The sequence below is a fragment of the Stegostoma tigrinum genome, chromosome 47 (assembly GCF_030684315.1).
Source record: "Stegostoma tigrinum isolate sSteTig4 chromosome 47, sSteTig4.hap1, whole genome shotgun sequence".
In the NCBI taxonomy this organism is placed as follows: domain Eukaryota; kingdom Metazoa; phylum Chordata; class Chondrichthyes; order Orectolobiformes; family Stegostomatidae; genus Stegostoma; species Stegostoma tigrinum.
This window is the reverse complement of record NC_081400.1, coordinates 1,202,081-1,225,644: the sequence shown is the minus strand read 5'-3', so window position 1 is coordinate 1,225,644 and position 23,564 is coordinate 1,202,081. Positions and strand designations below refer to the sequence as shown.

At 38.8% G+C, this 23,564-nt stretch overlaps 1 protein-coding gene across 1 annotated transcript; it reads left to right on the top strand.

The window, feature by feature from the left end:
* Positions 1-535: 535 nt before the first annotated feature.
* On the top strand, positions 536-22,699 carry jtb (jumping translocation breakpoint). The gene is made up of 6 exons (XM_048525798.2): positions 536-648; positions 19,220-19,444; positions 19,906-19,946; positions 20,734-20,819; positions 20,962-21,041; positions 21,184-22,699. The coding sequence occupies exons 2-6, from the start codon at positions 19,266-19,268 to the stop codon at positions 21,338-21,340; spliced, it is 543 nt and encodes a 180-aa protein (XP_048381755.1). The 5' UTR covers positions 536-648; positions 19,220-19,265; the 3' UTR covers positions 21,341-22,699.
* The last annotated feature ends 865 nt before the right edge of the window (positions 22,700-23,564 follow it).

The window sequence follows — 23,564 nt, the reverse complement described above, 5'->3', positions numbered from 1 at the left end:
TTTTTGCTAGAGTTCAGATGGATGAGGAGGAATCTCATATAGACTATAAAATGCTAACAGGGCAGCACAGAGTAGATGTAGGGAGGATGGTCCTGATGGTGGGTGTGCCCAGAAGGAGAGGTCACAGTAAGAGCAATCAGGGTGAATGGGTTAGGATAAAGATGAGGAGACATTCCTTCACCCAAGGAACGGGGAGCCGGTGGATTCATTACCACAGGAAGGAGTTGATGCCAAAACATTGAAAGTATCGAAGAGGCAACGAGATATAGCACTTGGGGGTGAATGGGATCAAAGGTTAGGGGGAAGCAAACAGGATCAGGCTATTGAGTTGGATTGTCAGTCATGATCAAGAAGAGTGGCGGTGCAGGTCTGATGGGTTGAATGGCCTCCTCCTGCTCCCGCCCACTGTGTATCTATGGTTTGTGACGTGGTGCAGGCGGGAACGTTGGGGAATTGCTGCAATGCACTGTTCCTGGAGAACCACCTCCAGGCCGCTGGGTGGTGCACTTCCGGGAGATTCATCCAGACGGTCCTCCCTGCCACAGAGGGCGCAATCAATGACCGGGCTTAGTGGGGGGCACGCTTGCCCCATTGACGATTGTTGGCGTCCGGAACGAGAAGGCGGCGGCGACGACCATCAGGCAAAAGGTGAAAAAAGGGGAAAGAGAGAAATACCCATAAAAATAATAAACCGGGACAGAGAGAGAGAGAGAAATACCCATAAAAATAATAAACCGGGACAGAGAGAAATACTCATAAAAATAATAAACCGGGACAGAGAGAGAGGGAAATACTCATAAAAATAATAAACCGGGACAGAGAGAGAGAGAGAAATACTCATAAAAATAATAAACCGGGACAGAGAGAGAGAGAAATACCCATAAAAACAATAAACCGGGACAGAGAGAGAGAGAAATACTCATAAAAATAATAAACCGGGACAGAGAGAGAGAGAGAAATACTCATAAAAATAATAAACCGGGACAGAGAGAGAGAGAAATACTCATAAAAATAATAAACCGGGACAGAGAGAGAGAGAAATACTCATAAAAATAATAAACCGGGACAGAGAGAGAGAGAAATACCCATAAAAATAATAAACCGGGACAGAGAGAGAGAGAAATACCCATAAAAATAATAAACCGGGACAGAGAGAGAGAGAGAAATACTCATAAAAATAATAAACCGGGACAGAGAGAGAGAGAAATACTCATAAAAATAATAAACCGGGACAGAGAGAGAGAGAAATACTCATAAAAATAATAAACCGGGACAGAGAGAGAGAGAAATACCCATAAAAATAATAAACCGGGACAGAGAGAGAGAGAAATACCCATAAAAATAATAAACCGGGACAGAGAGAGAGAGAAATACCCATAAAAATAATAAACCGGGACAGAGAGAGAGAGAAGTACCCATAAAAATAATAAACCGGGACAGAGAGAGAGAGAAATACTCATAAAAATAATAAACCGGGACAGAGAGAGAGAGAAATACTCATAAAAATAATAAACCGGGACAGAGAGAGAGAGAAATACTCATAAAAATAATAAACCGGGACAGAGAGAGAGAGAAATACCCATAAAAATAATAAACCGGGACAGAGAGAGAGAGAAATACCCATAAAAATAATAAACCGGGACAGAGAGAGAGAGAAATACCCATAAAAATAATAAACCGGGACAGAGAGAGAGAGAAATACTCATAAAAATAATAAACCGGGACAGAGAGAGAGAGAAATACCCATAAAAATAATAAACCAGGACAGAGAGAGAGAGAAATACCCATAAAAATAATAAACCGGGACAGAGAGAGAGAGAAATACTCATAAAAATAATAAACCGGGACAGAGAGAGAGAGAAATACCCATAAAAATAATAAACCGGGACAGAGAGAGAGAGAAATACCCATAAAAATAATAAACCGGGACAGAGAGAGAGAAATACTCGTAAAAATAATAAACCGGGACAGAGAGAGAGAGAAATACCCATAAAAATAATAAACCGGGACAGAGAGAGAGAAATACTCAGAAAAATAATAAACCGGGACAGAGAGAGAGAGAAATACCCATAAAAATAATAAACCGGGACAGAGAGAGAGAGAAATACCCATAAAAATAATAAACCGGGACAGAGAGAGAGTGAGAAATACTCGTAAAAATAATAAACCGGGACAGAGAGAGAGGGAAATACCCATAAAAATAATAAACCGGGACAGAGAGAGAGAGAAATACCCATAAAAATAATAATCCGGGACAGAGAGAGAGAGAGAAATACTCATAAAAATAATAAACCGGGACAGAGAGAGAGAGAAATACCCATAAAAATAATAAACCGGGACAGAGAGAGAGAGAAATACCCATAAAAATAATAAACCGGGACAGGGAGAGAGTGAGAAATACTCGTAAAAATAATAAACCGGGACAGAGAGAGAGGGAAATACCCATAAAAATAATAAACCGGGACAGAGAGAGAGAGAAATACTTATAAAAATAATAAACCGGGACAGAGAGAGAGAGAGAAATACCCATAAAAATAATAAACCGGGACAGAGAGAGAGAGAAATACTTATAAAAATAATAAACCGGGACAGAGAGAGAGAGAGAAATACTCATAAAAATAATAAACCGGGACAGAGAGAGAAATACCCATAAAAATAATAAACCGGGACAGAGAGAGAGAGAGAAATACTCATAAAAATAATAAACCGGACAGAGAGAGAGAGAAATACCCATAAAAATAATAAACCGGGACAGAGAGAGAGAGAAATACTCATAAAAATAATAAACCGGGACAGAGAGAGAGAGAAATACCCATAAAAATAATAAACCGGGACAGAGAGAGAGAAATACTCATAAAAATAATAAACCGGGACAGAGAGAGAGAGAAATACCCATAAAAATAATAAACCGGGACAGACAGAGAGGGAAATACTCATAAAAATAATAAAGCGGGACAGAGAGAGAGAGAGAAATACCCATAAAAATAATAAACCGGGACAGAGAGAGAGGGAAATACTCATAAAAATAATAAACCGGGACAGAGAGAGAGAGAAATACTCATAAAAATAATAAACCGGGACAGAGAGAGAGAGAAATACTTATAAAAATAATAAACCGGGACAGAGAGAGAGAGAAATACTCATAAAAATAATAATCCGGGACAGAGAGAGAGAGAAATACTCATAAAAATAATAAACCGGGACAGAGAGAGAGAGAAATACCCATAAAAATAATAAACCGGGACAGAGAGACGGAAATACTCATAAAAATAATAAACCGGGACAGAGAGAGAGAGAAATACTCATAAAAATAATAAACCGGGACAGAGAGAGAGGGAAATACTCATAATAATAATAAACCGGGACAGAGAGAGAAGGAAATACTCATAAAAATAATAAACCGGGACAGAGAGAGAGAGAAATACTCATAAAAATAATAAACCGGGACAGAGAGAGAGAGAGAAATACCCATAAAAATAATAAACCGGGACAGAGAGAGAGAGAAATACCCATAAAAATAATAAACCGGGACAGAGAGAGAGAGAGGGAAATACTCATAAAAATAATAAACCGGGACAGAGAGAGAGAGAAATACTCATAAAAATAATAAACCGGGACAGAGAGAGAGAGAAATACCCATAAAAATAATAAACCGGGACAGAGAGAGAGAGAAATACTCATAAAAATAATAAACCGGGACAGAGAGATAGAGAAATACTCATAAAAATAATAAACCGGGACAGAGAGAGAGAGAAATACCCATAAAAATAATAAACCGGGACAGAGAGAGAGAGAAATGCCCATAAAAATAATAAACCGGGACAGAGAGAGAGAGAGAAATACTCATAAAAATAATAAACCGGGACAGAGAGAGAGAGAAATACTCATAAAAATAATAAACCGGGACAGAGAGAGAGAGAGAGAAATACCCATAAAAATAATAAACCGGGACAGAGAGAGAGAGAGAGAAATAACCATAAAAATAATAAACCGGGACAGAGAGAGAGAGAAATACTCATAAAAATAATAAACCGGGACAGAGAGAGAGAGAGAAATACTCATAAAAATAATAAACCGGGACAGAGAGAGAGAGAAATACTCATAAAAATAATAAACCGGGACAGAGAGAGAGAGAAATACTCATAAAAATAATAAACCGGGACAGAGAGAGAGAGAAATACCCATAAAAATAATAAACCGGGACAGAGAGAGAGAGAAATACCCATAAAAATAATAAACCGGGACAGAGAGAGAGTGAGAAATACTCGTAAAAATAATAAACCGGGACAGAGAGAGAGGGAAATACTCGTAAAAATAATAAACTGGGACAGAGAGAGACAGAAATGCCCATAAAAATAATAAACCGGGACAGAGAGAGAGAAATACTCATAAAAATAATAAACCGGGACAGAGAGAGAGAGAGAGGGAAATACTCATAAAAATAATAAACCGGGACAGAGAGAGAGAGAAATACCCATAAAAATAATAAACCGGGACAGAGAGAGAGAGAAATACCCATAAAAATAATAAACCGGGACAGAGAGAGAGAGAAATACTCATAAAAATAATAAACCGGGACAGAGAGAGAGAGAAATACTCATAAAAATAATAAACCGGGACAGAGAGAGAGAGAAATACCCATAAAAATAATAAACCGGGACAGAGAGAGAGAGAAACACTCATAAAAATAATAAACCGGGACAGAGAGAGAGAGAAATACCCATAAAAATAATAAACCGGGACAGAGAGAGAGAGAAATACCCATAAAAATAATAAACCGGGACAGAGAGAGAGAAATACTCATAAAAATAATAAACCGGGACAGAGAGAGAGAGAAATACCCATAAAAATAATAAACCGGGACAGAGAGAGAGAGAAATACCCATAAAAATAATAAACCGGGACAGAGAGAGAGAGAAATACCCATAAAAATAATAAACCGGGACAGAGAGAGAGAGAAATACTCATAAAAATAATAAACCAGGACAGAGAGAGAGGGAAATACTCATAAAAATAATAAACCGGGACAGAGAGAGAGAGAGAGAGAAATACTCATAAAAATAATAAACCGGGACAGAGAGAGAGAGAAATACTCATAAAAATAATAAACCGGGACAGAGAGAGACAGAAATGCCCATAAAAATAATAAACCGGGACAGAGAGAGAGAGAGAAATACTCATAAAAATAATAAACCGGGACAGAGAGAGAGAGAAAAATACTCATAAAAATAATAAACCGGGACAGAGAGAGAGAGAGAGAAATACTCGTAAAAATAATAAACCGGGACAGAGAGAGAGAGAAATACTCATAAAAATAATAAACCGGGACAGAGAGAGAGAGAAATACTCATAAAAATAATAAACCGGGACAGAGAGAGAGAGAGAGAAATACTCATAAAAATAATAAACCGGGACAGAGAGAGAGAGAAATACTCATAAAAATAATAAACCGGGACAGAGAGAGAGAGAAATACTCATAAAAATAATAAACCGGGACAGAGAGAGAGAAATACCCATAAAAATAATATACCGGGACAGAGAGAGAGAGAAATACTTATAAAAATAATAAACCGGGACAGAGAGAGAGAGAAATACCCATAAAAATAATAAACCGGGACAGAGAGAGAGAGAAATACTCATAAAAATAATAAACCGGGACAGAGAGAGAGAGAAACACTCATAAAAATAATAAACCGGGACAGAGAGAGAGAGAAATACCCATAAAAATAATAAACCGGGACAGAGAGAGAGAGAAATACCCATAAAAATAATAAACCGGGACAGAGAGAGAGAGAAATACTTATAAAAATAATAAACCGGGACAGAGAGAGAGAAATACTCATAAAAATAATAAACCGGGACAGAGAGAGAGAGAAATACCCATAAAAATAATAAACCGGGACAGAGAGACGGAAATACTCATAAAAATAATAAACCGGGACAGAGAGAGAGAGAAATACTCATAAAAATAATAAACCGGGACAGAGAGAGAGGGAAATACTCATAATAATAATAAACCGGGACAGAGAGAGAAGGAAATACTCATAAAAATAATAAACCGGGACAGAGAGAGAGAGAGAAATACCCATAAAAATAATAAACCGGGACAGAGAGAGAGGGAAATACTCATAAAAATAATAAACCGGGACAGAGAGAGAGAGAAATACTCATAAAAATAATAAACCGGGACAGAGAGAGAGAGAAATACTTATAAAAATAATAAACCGGGACAGAGAGAGAGAGAAATACTCATAAAAATAATAATCCGGGACAGAGAGAGAGAGAAATACTCATAAAAATAATAAACCGGGACAGAGAGAGAGAGAAATACCCATAAAAATAATAAACCGGGACAGAGAGACGGAAATACTCATAAAAATAATAAACCGGGACAGAGAGAGAGAGAAATACTCATAAAAATAATAAACCGGGACAGAGAGAGAGGGAAATACTCATAATAATAATAAACCGGGACAGAGAGAGAAGGAAATACTCATAAAAATAATAAACCGGGACAGAGAGAGAGAGAAATACTCATAAAAATAATAAACCGGGACAGAGAGAGAGAGAGAAATACCCATAAAAATAATAAACCGGGACAGAGAGAGAGAGAAATACCCATAAAAATAATAAACCGGGACAGAGAGAGAGAGAGGGAAATACTCATAAAAATAATAAACCGGGACAGAGAGAGAGAGAAATACTCATAAAAATAATAAACCGGGACAGAGAGAGAGAGAAATACCCATAAAAATAATAAACCGGGACAGAGAGAGAGAGAAATACTCATAAAAATAATAAACCGGGACAGAGAGATAGAGAAATACTCATAAAAATAATAAACCGGGACAGAGAGAGAGAGAAATACCCATAAAAATAATAAACCGGGACAGAGAGAGAGAGAAATGCCCATAAAAATAATAAACCGGGACAGAGAGAGAGAGAGAGAGAAATACCCATAAAAATAATAAACCGGGACAGAGAGAGAGAGAGAGAAATACTCATAAAAATAATAAACCGGGACAGAGAGAGAGAGAGGGAAATACTCATAAAAATAATAAACCGGGACAGAGAGAGAGAGAAATGCCCATAAAAATAATAAACCGGGACAGAGAGAGAGAGAGAGAGAAATACCCATAAAAATAATAAACCGGGACAGAGAGAGAGAGAGAGAAATACTCATAAAAATAATAAACCGGGACAGAGAGAGAGAGAGGGAAATACTCATAAAAATAATAAACCGGGACAGAGAGAGAGAGAGGGAAATACTCATAAAAATAATAAACCGGGACAGAGAGAGAGAGAAATACCCATAAAAATAATAAACCGGGACAGAGAGAGAGAGAAATACTCATAAAAATAATTAACCGGGACAGAGAGATAGAGAAATACTCATAAAAATAATAAACCGGGACAGAGAGAGAGAGAAATACCCATAAAAATAATAAACCGGGACAGAGAGAGAGAGAAATACTCATAAAAATAATAAACCGGGACAGAGAGAGAGAGAAATACTCATAAAAATAATAAACCGGGACAGAGAGAGAGAGAAATACCCATAAAAATAATAAACCGGGACAGAGAGAGAGAGAAATACCCACAAAAATAATAAACCGGGACAGAGAGAGAGAAATACTCATAAAAATAATAAACCGGGACAGAGAGAGAGAGAAATACTCATAAAAATAATAAACCGGGACAGAGAGAGAGAGAAATACTCATAAAAATAATAAACCGGGACAGAGAGAGAGAGAAATACCCATAAAAATAATAAACCGGGACAGAGAGAGAGAGAAATACTTATAAAAATAATAAACCGGGACAGAGAGAGAAATACCCATAAAAATAATAAACCGGGACAGAGAGAGAGAGAAATACTCATAAAAATAATAAACCGGGACAGAGAGAGAGAGAAACACTCATAAAAATAATAAACCGGGACAGAGAGAGAGAGAAATACCCATAAAAATAATAAACCGGGACAGAGAGAGAGAGAAATACCCATAAAAATAATAAACCGGGACAGAGAGAGAGAGAAATACTCATAAAAATAATAAACCGGGACAGAGAGAGAGAGAAATACCCATAAAAATAATAAACCGGGACAGAGAGAGAGAGAAATACTCATAAAAATAATAAACCGGGACAGAGAGAGAGAGAAATACCCATAAAAATAATAAACCGGGACAGAGAGAGAGAGAAATACTTATAAAAATAATAAACCGGGACAGAGAGAGAGAGAAATACCCATAAAAATAATAAACCGGGACAGAGAGAGAGAGAAATACTCATAAAAATAATAAACCGGGACAGAGAGAGAGAGAAACACTCATAAAAATAATAAACCGGGACAGAGAGAGAGAGAAATACCCATAAAAATAATAAACCGGGACAGAGAGAGAGAGAAATACCCATAAAAATAATACTCCGGGACAGAGAGAGAAATACTCATAAAAATAATAAACCGGGACAGAGAGAGACAGAAATACCCATAAAAATAATAAACCGGGACAGAGAGAGAGAGAAATACCCATAAAAATAATAAACCGGGACAGAGAGAGAGAGAAATACCCATAAAAATAATAAACCGGGACAGAGAGAGAGTGAGAAATACTCGTAAAAATAATAAACCGGGACAGAGAGAGAGGGAAATACTCGTAAAAATAATAAACTGGGACAGAGAGAGACAGAAATGCCCATAAAAATAATAAACCGGGACAGAGAGAGAGAAATACTCATAAAAATAATAAACCGGGACAGAGAGAGAGAGAGGGAAATACTCATAAAAATAATAAACCGGGACAGAGAGAGAGAGAAATACCCATAAAAATAATAAACCGGGACAGAGAGAGAGAGAAATACCCATAAAAATAATAAACCGGGACAGAGAGAGAGAGAAATACTCATAAAAATAATAAACCGGGACAGAGAGAGAGAGAAATACTCATAAAAATAATAAACCGGGACAGAGAGAGAGAGAAATACCCATAAAAATAATAAACCGGGACAGAGAGAGAGAGAAATACTCATAAAAATAATAAACCGGGACAGAGAGAGAGAGAAACACCCATAAAAATAATAAACCGGGACAGAGAGAGAGAGAAACACCCATAAAAATAATAAACCGGGACAGAGAGAGAGAGAAATACTCATAAAAATAATAAACCGGGACAGAGAGAGAGAGAAATACCCATAAAAATAATAAACCGGAACAGAGAGAGAGAGAAATACTTATAAAAATAATAAACCGGGACAGAGAGAGAGAGAAATACCCATAAAAATAATAAACCGGGACAGAGAGAGAGAGAAATACTCATAAAAATAATAAACCGGGACAGAGAGAGAGAGAAATACCCATAAAAACAATAAACCGGGACAGAGAGAGAGAGAAATACCCATAAAAATAATAAACCGGGACAGAGAGAGAGAGAAATACCCATAAAAATAATAAACCGGGACAGAGAGAGAGAGAAATACCCATAAAAATAATAAACCGGGACAGAGAGAGAGTGAGAAATACTCGTAAAAATAATAAACCGGGACAGAGAGAGAGGGAAATACTCGTAAAAATAATAAACTGGGACAGAGAGAGACAGAAATGCCCATAAAAATAATAAACCGGGACAGAGAGAGAGAAATACTCATAAAAATAATAAACCGGGACAGAGAAATACCCATAAAAATAATGAACCGGGACAGAGAGAGAGAGAAATACCCATAAAAATAATAAACCGGGACAGAGAGAGAGAAATACTCATAAAAATAATAAACCGGGACAGAGAGAGAGAGAAATACCCATAAAAATAATAAACCGGGACAGAGAGAGAGAGAAATACTCATAAAAATAATAAACCGGGACAGAGAGAGAGAGAAATACCCATAAAAATAATAAACCGGGACAGAGAGAGAGAGAAATACTTATAAAAATAATAAACCGGGACAGAGAGAGAGAGAAATACCCATAAAAATAATAAACCGGGACAGAGAGAGAGAGAAATACTCATAAAAATAATAAACCGGGACAGAGAGAGAGAGAAACACTCATAAAAATAATAAACCGGGACAGAGAGAGAGAGAAATACCCATAAAAATAATAAACCGGGACAGAGAGAGAGAGAAATACCCATAAAAATAATAAACCGGGACAGAGAGAGAGAGAAATACTCATAAAAATAATAAACCGGGACAGAGAGAGAGAGAAATACCCATAAAAATAATAAACCGGGACAGAGAGAGAGAGAAATACCCATAAAAATAATAAACCGGGACAGAGAGAGAGTGAGAAATACTCGTAAAAATAATAAACCGGGACAGAGAGAGAGGGAAATACTCGTAAAAATAATAAACTGGGACAGAGAGAGACAGAAATGCCCATAAAAATAATAAACCGGGACAGAGAGAGAGAAATACTCGTAAAAATAATAAACCGGGACAGAGAGAGAGGGAAATACTCGTAAAAATAATAAACTGGGACAGAGAGAGACAGAAATGCCCATAAAAATAATAAACCGGGACAGAGAGAGAGAAATACTCATAAAAATAATAAACCGGGACAGAGAGAGAGAGAGGGAAATACTCATAAAAATAATAAACCGGGACAGAGAGAGAGAGAAATACCCATAAAAATAATAAACCGGGACAGAGAGAGAGAGAAATACCCATAAAAATAATAAACCGGGACAGAGAGAGAGAGAAATACCCATAAAAATAATAAACCGGGACAGAGAGAGAGTGAGAAATACTCGTAAAAATAATAAACCGGGACAGAGAGAGAGGGAAATACTCGTAAAAATAATAAACTGGGACAGAGAGAGACAGAAATGCCCATAAAAATAATAAACCGGGACAGAGAGAGAGAAATACTCATAAAAATAATAAACCGGGACAGAGAGAGAGAGAGGGAAATACTCATAAAAATAATAAACCGGGACAGAGAGAGAGAGAAATACCCATAAAAATAATAAACCGGGACAGAGAGAGAGAGAAATACCCATAAAAATAATAAACCGGGACAGAGAGAGAGAGAAATACCCATAAAAATAATAAACCGGGACAGAGAGAGACAGAAATACCCATAAAAATAATAAACCGGGACAGAGAGAGAGAGAAATACCCATAAAAATAATAAACCGGGACAGAGAGAGAGAGAGAAACACTCATAAAAATAATAAACCGGACAGAGAGAGAGAGAAACACTCATAAAAATAATAAACCGGGACAGAGAGAGAGAGAAATACCCATAAAAATAATAAACCGGGACAGAGAGAGAGAGAAATACTCATAAAAATAATAAACCGGGACAGAGAGAGAGAGAAATACCCATAAAAATAATAAACCGGAACAGAGAGAGAGAGAAATACTTATAAAAATAATAAACCGGGACAGAGAGAGAGAGAAATACCCATAAAAATAATAAACCGGGACAGAGAGAGAGAGAAATACTCATAAAAATAATAAACCGGGACAGAGAGAGAGAGAAATACCCATAAAAACAATAAACCGGGACAGAGAGAGAGAGAAATACCCATAAAAATAATAAACCGGGACAGAGAGAGAGAGAAATACCCATAAAAATAATAAACCGGGACAGAGAGAGAGAGAAATACCCATAAAAATAATAAACCGGGACAGAGAGAGAGTGAGAAATACTCGTAAAAATAATAAACCGGGACAGAGAGAGAGGGAAATACTCGTAAAAATAATAAACTGGGACAGAGAGAGACAGAAATGCCCATAAAAATAATAAACCGGGACAGAGAGAGAGAAATACTCATAAAAATAATAAACCGGGACAGAGAAATACCCATAAAAATAATAAACCGGGACAGAGAGAGAGAGAAATACCCATAAAAATAATAAACCGGGACAGAGAGAGAGAAATACTCATAAAAATAATAAACCGGGACAGAGAGAGAGAGAAATACCCATAAAAATAATAAACCGGGACAGAGAGAGAGAAATACTCATAAAAATAATAAACCGGGACAGAGAGAGAGAGAAATACCCATAAAAATAATAAACCGGGACAGAGAGAGAGAGAAATACTTATAAAAATAATAAACCGGGACAGAGAGAGAGAGAAATACCCATAAAAATAATAAACCGGGACAGAGAGAGAGAAATACTCGTAAAAATAATAAACCGGGACAGAGAGAGAGGGAAATACTCGTAAAAATAATAAACTGGGACAGAGAGAGACAGAAATGCCCATAAAAATAATAAACCGGGACAGAGAGAGAGAAATACTCATAAAAATAATAAACCGGGACAGAGAGAGAGAGAGGGAAATACTCATAAAAATAATAAACCGGGACAGAGAGAGAGAGAAATACCCATAAAAATAATAAACCGGGACAGAGAGAGAGAGAAATACCCATAAAAATAATAAACCGGGACAGAGAGAGAGAGAAATACCCATAAAAATAATAAACCGGGACAGAGAGAGAGTGAGAAATACTCGTAAAAATAATAAACCGGGACAGAGAGAGAGGGAAATACTCGTAAAAATAATAAACTGGGACAGAGAGAGACAGAAATGCCCATAAAAATAATAAACCGGGACAGAGAGAGAGAAATACTCATAAAAATAATAAACCGGGACAGAGAGAGAGAGAGGGAAATACTCATAAAAATAATAAACCGGGACAGAGAGAGAGAGAAATACCCATAAAAATAATAAACCGGGACAGAGAGAGAGAGAAATACCCATAAAAATAATAAACCGGGACAGAGAGAGAGAGAAATACCCATAAAAATAATAAACCGGGACAGAGAGAGACAGAAATACCCATAAAAATAATAAACCGGGACAGAGAGAGAGAGAAATACCCATAAAAATAATAAACCGGGACAGACAGAGAGAGAGAAACACTCATAAAAATAATAAACCGGACAGAGAGAGAGAGAAACACTCATAAAAATAATAAACCGGGACAGAGAGAGAGAGAAATACCCATAAAAATAATAAACCGGGACAGACAGAGAGAGAGAAACACTCATAAAAATAATAAACCGGACAGAGAGAGAGAGAAACACTCATAAAAATAATAAACCGGGACAGAGAGAGAGAGAAATACCCATAAAAATAATAAACCGGGACAGAGAGAGAGAGAAATACTCATAAAAATAATAAACCGGGACAGAGAGAGAGAGAAATACCCATAAAAACAATAAACCGGGACAGAGAGAGAGTGAGAAATACTCGTAAAAATAATAAACCGGGACAGAGAGAGAGGGAAATACTCGTAAAAATAATAAACTGGGACAGAGAGAGACAGAAATGCCCATAAAAATAATAAACCGGGACAGAGAGAGAGAAATACTCATAAAAATAATAAACCGGGACAGAGAGAGAGAGAGGGAAATACTCATAAAAATAATAAACCGGGACAGAGAGAGAGAGAAATACCCATAAAAATAATAAACCGGGACAGAGAGAGAGAGAAATACCCATAAAAATAATAAACCGGGACAGAGAGAGAGAGAAATACTCATAAAAATAATAAACCGGGACAGAGAGAGAGAGAAATACTCATAAAAATAATAAACCGGGACAGAGAGAGAGAGAAATACTCATAAAAATAATAAACCGGGACAGAGAGAGAGAAATACTCATAAAAATAATAAACCGGGACAGAGAGAGAGAGAAATACCCATAAAAATAATAAACCGGGACAGAGAGAGAGAGAAATACTCATAAAAATAATAAACCGGGACAGAGAGAGAGAGAAATACCCATAAAAATAATAAACCGGGACAGAGAGAGAGAGAAATACTTATAAAAATAATAAACCGGGACAGAGAGAGAGAGAAATACCCATAAAAATAATAAACCGGGACAGAGAGAGAGAGAAATACTCATAAAAATAATAAACCGGGACAGAGAGAGAGAGAAACACTCATAAAAATAATAAACCGGGACAGAGAGAGAGAGAAATACCCATAAAAATAATAAACCGGGACAGAGAGAGAGAGAAATACCCATAAAAATAATAAACCGGGACAGAGAGAGAGAGAAATACTCATAAAAATAATAAACCGGGACAGAGAGAGAGAGAAATACCCATAAAAATAATAAACCGGGACAGAGAGAGAGAGAAATACCCATAAAAATAATAAACCGGGACAGAGAGAGAGTGAGAAATACTCGTAAAAATAATAAACCGGGACAGAGAGAGAGGGAAATACTCGTAAAAATAATAAACTGGGACAGAGAGAGACAGAAATGCCCATAAAAATAATAAACCGGGACAGAGAGAGAGGGAAATACTCGTAAAAATAATAAACTGGGACAGAGAGAGACAGAAATGCCCATAAAAATAATAAACCGGGACAGAGAGAGAGAAATACTCATAAAAATAATAAACCGGGACAGAGAGAGAGAGAGGGAAATACTCATAAAAATAATAAACCGGGACAGAGAGAGAGAGAAATACCCATAAAAATAATAAACCGGGACAGAGAGAGAGAGAAATACCCATAAAAATAATAAACCGGGACAGAGAGAGAGAGAAATACCCATAAAAATAATAAACCGGGACAGAGAGAGAGTGAGAAATACTCGTAAAAATAATAAACCGGGACAGAGAGAGAGAGAAATACCCATAAAAATAATAAACCGGGACAGAGAGAGAGAGAGAAACACTCATAAAAATAATAAACCGGACAGAGAGAGAGAGAAACACTCATAAAAATAATAAACCGGGACAGAGAGAGAGAGAAATACCCATAAAAATAATAAACCGGGACAGAGAGAGAGAGAAATACTCATAAAAATAATAAACCGGGACAGAGAGAGAGAGAAATACCCATAAAAATAATAAACCGGAACAGAGAGAGAGAGAAATACTTATAAAAATAATAAACCGGGACAGAGAGAGAGAGAAATACCCATAAAAATAATAAACCGGGACAGAGAGAGAGAGAAATACTCATAAAAATAATAAACCGGGACAGAGAGAGAGAGAAATACCCATAAAAACAATAAACCGGGACAGAGAGAGAGAGAAATACCCATAAAAATAATAAACCGGGACAGAGAGAGAGAGAAATACCCATAAAAATAATAAACCGGGACAGAGAGAGAGAGAAATACCCATAAAAATAATAAACCGGGACAGAGAGAGAGTGAGAAATACTCGTAAAAATAATAAACCGGGACAGAGAGAGAGGGAAATACTCGTAAAAATAATAAACTGGGACAGAGAGAGACAGAAATGCCCATAAAAATAATAAACCGGGACAGAGAGAGAGAAATACTCATAAAAATAATAAACCGGGACAGAGAAATACCCATAAAAATAATAAACCGGGACAGAGAGAGAGAGAAATACCCATAAAAATAATAAACCGGGACAGAGAGAGAGAGAAATACTTATAAAAATAATAAACCGGGACAGAGAGAGAGAGAAATACCCATAAAAATAATAAACCGGGACAGAGAGAGAGAGAAATACTCATAAAAATAATAAACCGGGACAGAGAGAGAGAGAAACACTCATAAAAATAATAAACCGGGACAGAGAGAGAGAGAAATACCCATAAAAATAATAAACCGGGACAGAGAGAGAGAGAAATACCCATAAAAATAATAAACCGGGACAGAGAGAGAGAGAAATACTCATAAAAATAATAAACCGGGACAGAGAGAGAGAGAAATACCCATAAAAATAATAAACCGGGACAGAGAGAGAGAGAAATACCCATAAAAATAATAAACCGGGACAGAGAGAGAGTGAGAAATACTCGTAAAAATAATAAACCGGGACAGAGAGAGAGTGAGAAATACTCGTAAAAATAATAAACCGGGACAGAGAGAGAGGGAAATACTCGTAAAAATAATAAACTGGGACAGAGAGAGACAGAAATGCCCATAAAAATAATAAACCGGGACAGAGAGAGAGAAATACTCGTAAAAATAATAAACCGGGACAGAGAGAGAGGGAAATACTCGTAAAAATAATAAACTGGGACAGAGAGAGACAGAAATGCCCATAAAAATAATAAACCGGGACAGAGAGAGAGAAATACTCATAAAAATAATAAACCGGGACAGAGAGAGAGAGAGGGAAATAGTCATAAAAATAATAAACCGGGACAGAGAGAGAGAGAAATACCCATAAAAATAATAAACCGGGACAGAGAGAGAGAGAAATACCCATAAAAATAATAAACCGGGACAGAGAGAGAGTGAGAAATACTCGTAAAAATAATAAACCGGGACAGAGAGAGAGGGAAATACTCGTAAAAATAATAAACTGGGACAGAGAGAGACAGAAATGCCCATAAAAATAATAAACCGGGACAGAGAGAGAGAAATACTCATAAAAATAATAAACCGGGACAGAGAGAGAGAGAGGGAAATACTCATAAAAATAATAAACCGGGACAGAGAGAGAGAGAAATACCCATAAAAATAATAAACCGGGACAGAGAGAGAGAGAAATACCCATAAAAATAATAAACCGGGACAGAGAGAGAGAGAAATACCCATAAAAATAATAAACCGGGACAGAGAGAGACAGAAATACCCATAAAAATAATAAACCGGGACAGAGAGAGAGAGAAATACCCATAAAAATAATAAACCGGGACAGAGAGAGAGAGAGAAACACTCATAAAAATAATAAACCGGACAGAGAGAGAGAGAAACACTCATAAAAATAATAAACCGGGACAGAGAGAGAGAGAAATACTCATAAAAATAATAAACCGGGACAGAGAGAGAGAGAAATACTCATAAAAATAATAAACCGGGACAGAGAGAGAGAGAAATACTCATAAAAATAATAAACCGGGACAGAGAGAGAGAGAAATACCCATAAAAATAATAAACCGGGACAGAGAGAGAGAGAAATACCCATAAAAATAATAAACCGGGACAGAGAGAGAGAGAAATACCCATAAAAATAATAAACCGGGACAGAGAGAGAGAGAAATACTCATAAAAATAATAAACCGGGACAGAGAGAGAGGGAAATACTCGTAAAAATAATAAACCGGGACAGAGAGAGAGAGAAATACTCGTAAAAATAATAAACCGGGACAGAGAGAGAGAGAAATACTCGTAAAAATAATAAACCGGGACAGAGAGAGAGAGAAATACTCATAAAAATAATAAACCGGGACAGAGAGAGAGAGAAATACTCATAAAAATAATAAACCGGGACAGAGAGAGAGGGAAATACTCATAAAAATAATAAACCGGGACAGAGAGAGAGGGAAATACTCATAAAAATAATAAACCGGGACAGAGAGAGAGAGAAATACCCATAAAAATAATAAACCGGGACAGAGAGAGAGAGAAATACTCGTAAAAATAATAAACCGGGACAGAGAGAGAAATACCCGTAAAAATAATAAACCGGGACAGAGAGAGAGAGAGAAATACCCATAAAAATAATAAACCGGGACAGAGAGAGAGAGAAATACTCATAAAAATAATAAACCGGGACAGAGAGAGAGAGAAATACTCAAAAATAATAAACCGGGACAGAGAGAGAAATACCCATAAAAATAATAAACCGGGACAGAGAGAGAGAGAGAAATACCCATAAAAATAATAAACCGGGACAGAGAGAGAGAGAAATACCCATAAAAATAATAAACCGGGACAGAGAGAGAGAGAGAAATACTCGTAAAAATAATAAACCGGGACAGAGAGAGAGAGAGAGAAATACTCGTAAAAATAATAAACCGGGACAGAGAGAGAAATACCCATAAAAATAATAAACCGGGACAGAGAGAGAGAGAAATACTCGTAAAAATAATAAACCGGGACAGAGAGAGAAATACTCATAAAAATAATAAACCGGGACAGAGAGAGAGAGAGAAATACTCATAAAAATAATAAACCGGGACAGAGAGAGAGAGAAATACCCATAAAAATAATAAACCGGGACAGAGAGAGAGAGAGAGAAATGCCCATAAAAATAATAAACCGGGACAGAGAGAGAGAGAGAGAAATACCCATAAAAATAATAATCCGGGACAGAGAGAGAGAGAAATACTCATAAAAATAATAAACCGGGACAGAGAGAGAGAGAAACACTGATAAAAATAATAAACCGGGACAGAGAGAGAGAGAGAAATACCCATAAAAATAATAATCCGGGACAGAGAGAGAGAGAAATACCCATAAAAATAATAATCCGGGACAGAGAGAGAGAGAAATACTCATAAAAATAATAAACCGGGACAGAGAGAGAGAGAAATACCCATAAAAATAATAATCCGGGACAGAGAGAGAGAGAAATACTCATAAAAATAATAAACCGGGACAGAGAGAGAGAGAAATACTCATAAAAATAATAAACCGGGACAGAGAGAGAGAGAAATACCCATAAAAATAATAAACCGGGACAGAGAGAGAGAGAAATACTCATAAAAATAATAAACCGGGACAGAGAGAGAGAGAAATACTCATAAAAATAATAAACCGGGACAGAGAGAGAGAGAAATACCCATAAAAATAATAAACCGGGACAGAGAGAGAGAGAAATACCCATAAAAATAATAATCCGGGACAGAGGCGAAGTGTCTCCTGGGGAATGGGAGGGAGGGACAGGTGTCCCCTGGGTAATGGGGGGAGGGGAATGGGAGGGAGACGGGTCCCCGGGGAATAGTGGGGTGGTGGTGTAGAGGGGACATGCTGCTAAGATTTGAGTGGTCGGGGGCGGTGGAGTGTGTCCTCAGGGTTAGGGAGGCGGGCTGGTGGTGTAGGAGCCCCTCAGGTTTGGGGGTTGTGGGGGCAGAGGTGTCCCCAAGGAATCGGGAGGGCGAGTGTAGGGGGTTGGTGCCCCTCAGGTTTGGGGGAGTGTAGGGGAGGAGAGGTGTCCCCAAGGAATCGGGAGGGCGAGTGTAGGGGGTTGGTGCCCCTCAGGTTTGGGGGTTGTGGGGGAGGAGAGGTGTCCCCAAGGAATCGGGAGGGCGAGTGTAGGGGGTTGGTGCCCCTCAGGTTTGGGGGTTGTGGGGGAGGAGAGGTGTCCCCAAGGAATCGGGAGGGCGAGTGTAGGGGGTTGGTGCCCCTCAGGTTTGGGGGTTGTGGGGGAGGAGAGGTGTCCGTCACCGGAGGGGTGGTGGTGTCGGTGCTGCTCAGGTTTGGAGAAGAGTTGGTCCTGAGGATGAGGAGTGTAAGTGACGTTCCCAAGGATTGTTCGATGTTTGGTGCGTGGGTGGAGATTCCTGTCATCATCACCTGCACTCTGTTGTTGTTTCGCAGAAATCTGCTCCATAGCTCAGAACGATCACCAGGATTCTCCATACAGATGTCTGACAAGATGGAGAGTCCTCAGACTGTTTCAAGCTGTATCATGTTGTTGAATTCTGAATCACAGGAGGCCCAGGTTCCAATCAGCAGCTGCAGTCATGGCCAGGCTTCGACCTACACAAACCCTAGCCGGTCATTTCTCTTCATTCTGTTCTATCTCTTCATGTTGAATATCCGGTGAGTTACGAATCAAATCCCCTATTTAATGTTCACTTACTTACAAATCACACTCTGGGAGAGTAATAGCCTGCTAATGATCCATATATTAAAGACAGAGAGGGCTTTTTCCACACAGAGACTGGAACTTATATGAAACGAGCTGCCAGGGGAAGTGGTGGAGGTGAGTAAAGTTACAACATTTTGAAGATATTTCAACAGGTACATGGATAGGAAATATTTAAAGGGATATGAGCCACATGTAGACAAAGGGACAAAATTCGTTTGGGAAACCTGGTTGGCAAATGACAAGTTGGGTCAAAGGATCTGTTTCTGAGCTGTGTGACTCTTATAAATCAGTCAGGATCCTGCTTGTGATCACTGCCCAGTGATCCTGCCTACAGAAAAGGTAGAAGCAGCAGAGTGCTCTCAATGATGTGTAAAATACTGGCAGTCATGACCCTTGTGTTAATGTCTTTCAGGTTCAGCGAATCCCTGACATCACACGAAGGAAAAGATTCAGGTACCTACCTACTTTGTTCAAAATCAACACCTGGCATTGTGCTAGCACCTTACTGGGTAAGAACATTCCTGGTGCTTCACACGAACATCACAAGATGCATTTTACATCAGACACGTGAGGAAGTGACTGCGACAAGTAACTAAGAGCTCAGCTTTTAGAGGCATCCTCAGTATTTGGAAGGAGAAAGGCATTTGAAGAGAATTCCAAAATCAAAGCAGATGTTTCAGAACCCGAGAGTCAATCCCTCACAGCGTAAACCCTCCCTCACAAAGCATCTGGATTCAGCATTGACTCAAGGAGGCAGATCACAACCACCTTCTAAAGGGGCAGCTTAGAGCTGGGCAATAAATGCTGTGCTAGCCAGTGTCACCCTGATTCCGAGAATAGATTAACAAAAAAACTTCAATAAGTCTGCCTCCATTGTCCTCTGAGTAGAACATTTCAGACATTAACTTCACTGCCTTTTCTGCTGGACAGGGACAGTGTAGAGGGAGCTTCAGTCTGTACGTACCCGTGTTGTCTCTGACCTGGGAATGTTTAATGGGGACAGTATAGAGGGAGCTTTACTGTGTATCTCACCCTGTGCTCTTCCTGTCCTTGGGAGCATTTGATGGGAACAGTGTAGATGGGAGTATTACTTTCAGTTTACTAGAGTAGCAGGACCTTTACTCTGTATCAGACCCCTTGCTAAACCTGTACTGGGAGTGTTTGATGGGAGATAGTGGAGAATGGAAGAAGCTTTACTCTGTGCTGAGCCCTGTAGTTCCATCTTGCTATCTCTTCACAGTGAGCAACATTTCAGATGTTCCGTGTTGGCAGGTTGAGCAGTTCCTGGTGGCAGAGAGCTGTAAGGAGTGCACACGTTTTGAGGTGGTAAGTGTCCTGTAAAGGCCACAGCTGGAAGTTTGGGGTTAGGACAGGGTTTGGGGACCTGTTGGGTGGGGTGGGGGAACATGGCGGAATGAGACAGCTGAGCGATTTGATTCTCACCGCCTGACTTCTGTGTTCTTTATAGAAAACCCGAGAAGCCTGCAGCAGAACAGGATTTGTGGAAAAGGTCAATTGCTCAGAGTCCCACCGAGAGGAATATAAAAGGTAGAAATTTTTGGGTTCTTTGTTCATGGGATGACATGGATTGCCGTGTCTGAAATGTAGGTGGGGTGGGCAGGAATATTCAGTTGCACATTTGCGACTCCATTGAGCCTGTTTCAGAATGCTGTACTGTGTACCCCTGCAGCTGCCGCTCTACACTGATGGAGGAGACTCTGTTCTGGAGATTTGAAGGGACCATGTTCACACTCTCTGTCATCTTCGCTGTGCTGGTCATTCACCGTCAGAGAGCACTAGACAGACTGGCCTCTGAAAAGGTCCGAAGACAAATCGAATCAATTTGACATGTTTGCTGCCTCATGGTCAAACATTCTGACAGACTATGGATGTGACTGAATACAAACAGGGAAGAACAGAGTGGAAGACTAGAACCAGGTACTACCCAGCATTCTGTGTAGACCTGCCTCTGATCCAGAGCATTCGGACCAATCCAATCCATTCAGTCCACGATCAAAATATACAAGTTACTGCCTCGGCCACCCTCGTGTGGCTCCATTAGAACTGATTCCGTGGTTAAGGTTGTGTGTGTGTGCATGCGTGTTCACTCAGCCTGGCGTCTTTGTGCGTGTTTGTTGATCATGGCCTTCTTTAACAAAGTTGATGGTTCAGGGTGTAATTCACCAGCACACACCCTGAACCTGTGATTACTGATCCCAAGATGTGATTCTCTCAAACCAGGGAAATAACCTGCTGCACAGGACAACAAGAGGCTGAAATCAAACATCACTCTCAGGCTGTGTAGACTGCGGGGTCACACTGACAACTAATTCGGGCTCAAGTAGCAGAGGGGAGCTTTACCTTCAGTTTAAAATAGAGAGAACATCCCTCTATCTAACCTCATGCTGTCCCTGTCCTGGGACTGTTTGATGGGGACAGTGTGGACAAAACTTTACTCCGTAGCAAACCCTGTGCTGTAGAGAGAGCTTCACCATGTATCTAGTCCTGTGCTGTCACAGTCCTGTGAGGGTTTGAAGGGAACAGTGTCAGGGGGACCTTTACTGGTGTCACTTAACCCTGTGCTGAGAGTGAAGATGGGAACGGTGTACAGTTGCTGTTATTAGCCAGTTTCCACTACGTTTAGTTCCTTGTTACTAACGTTACTATCTGGGCTCAGTGATGCTTGGAGCTCTTTTGTTTCAGTTTATTTCAGAGACAGGATGACATCTCTGCTCACAAAAGCTGAGTAAACACTCTGCTTAAACAGTGATAACAGCCTCTAGTTTACCTTCCAGAGATAGTGGGGACTTGGTGAGGAAAGCATTTCTGACTTTTTTGGGGTGGAGCTGAGGAACAGCAGCAAGACGCAAATATCAGTGTAAGCTGTTTGCAAGAACACCAAGCTGTAATGCTAGAAATTTGTTGGGCACATTCTAAACTAAAATATTTGAGAGGCCGTCTAACCTGGGTAATATAGTACAAATGGATGACTTTAATTCGTATACGATTGGGTTCACTGAACCCACCCTAAGTGCAGAGGATGAATTCCTTGAGAGTGTGAGATGGAGCAGGACGTTGAAGACCCAACTAAGAATTGAGCTGTCTTGGATTTGATGTCGTGCAATAGGAAGGGGGTTAATTAACCATCTTGATGTAAAGAAATCTTTGGGAAATAGCAACCATAATAAACATTTATATGAAGTTTCGATAGGATATAGTTCATTCTGAAACAAGTGTATTGAATCTGGTCAAACAAATGGAGCGGTATGAGAACCAAGTTGGTTACTGTGGATTGGGAGAGTACCTGAAGAGCTTTAACAGGTAGTGACTAATGTCTTAAGTGATACTGGAAGGTCTAGAACATTCCTCTAAGGCAAATTGGATGTAAAAAATAAAAAAGTAGGGAGATTACACGAGACCAAGGGGCTTAGATAAATGCTAGAACAGAGTTATAGAACTGTACAGCACACAGACAAACCCTTCAATCCAATTCATCCACGTGAACCAGATATCCTAAATTAATCTAATCCCATTTGCCAGCATTTGGCCCAGATCCCTGTAAACCTTCCTATCCATGTCCCCATCCAGATGCTTTTTACACACTGAAATTGTACCAGCCTCCTCCACTTCCTATGGCAGGGGCTGAATTCTCTGAGTATTTTGCCTGTTTTCACAAAAGGGGTGTTACTAGCAGTTAAAGAAGCAGGTGGAATGTTCAATAAAATAAACAGGGAAGTACTGGAGAGCAGGTCTAAAAAAGGTGGGTAACTCATGAGAATTAAAAGAATTGTATCCTACAGAGTTAAGGAGGATAATAGCAGATGCTCCGAGAATCATTTTGCAATTCTCACTGGATGGAGGCAAGATATCAGATGATTGGGGGGGGGGGGGGTTCTGTGAATATTTTGCCACTATTTGCAAAGGATCGGGGATGGGTCAAATCAATATTTGTTGGTCACTCCAATCTCAGTGCTGAGCAAATTATTACAGTCACTTAAATTGGCATCTATCACCATCCCACCTATCCTTCCCATCCCCACTCCTCCCCTTCCCATCCCCACTCCTCCCCTC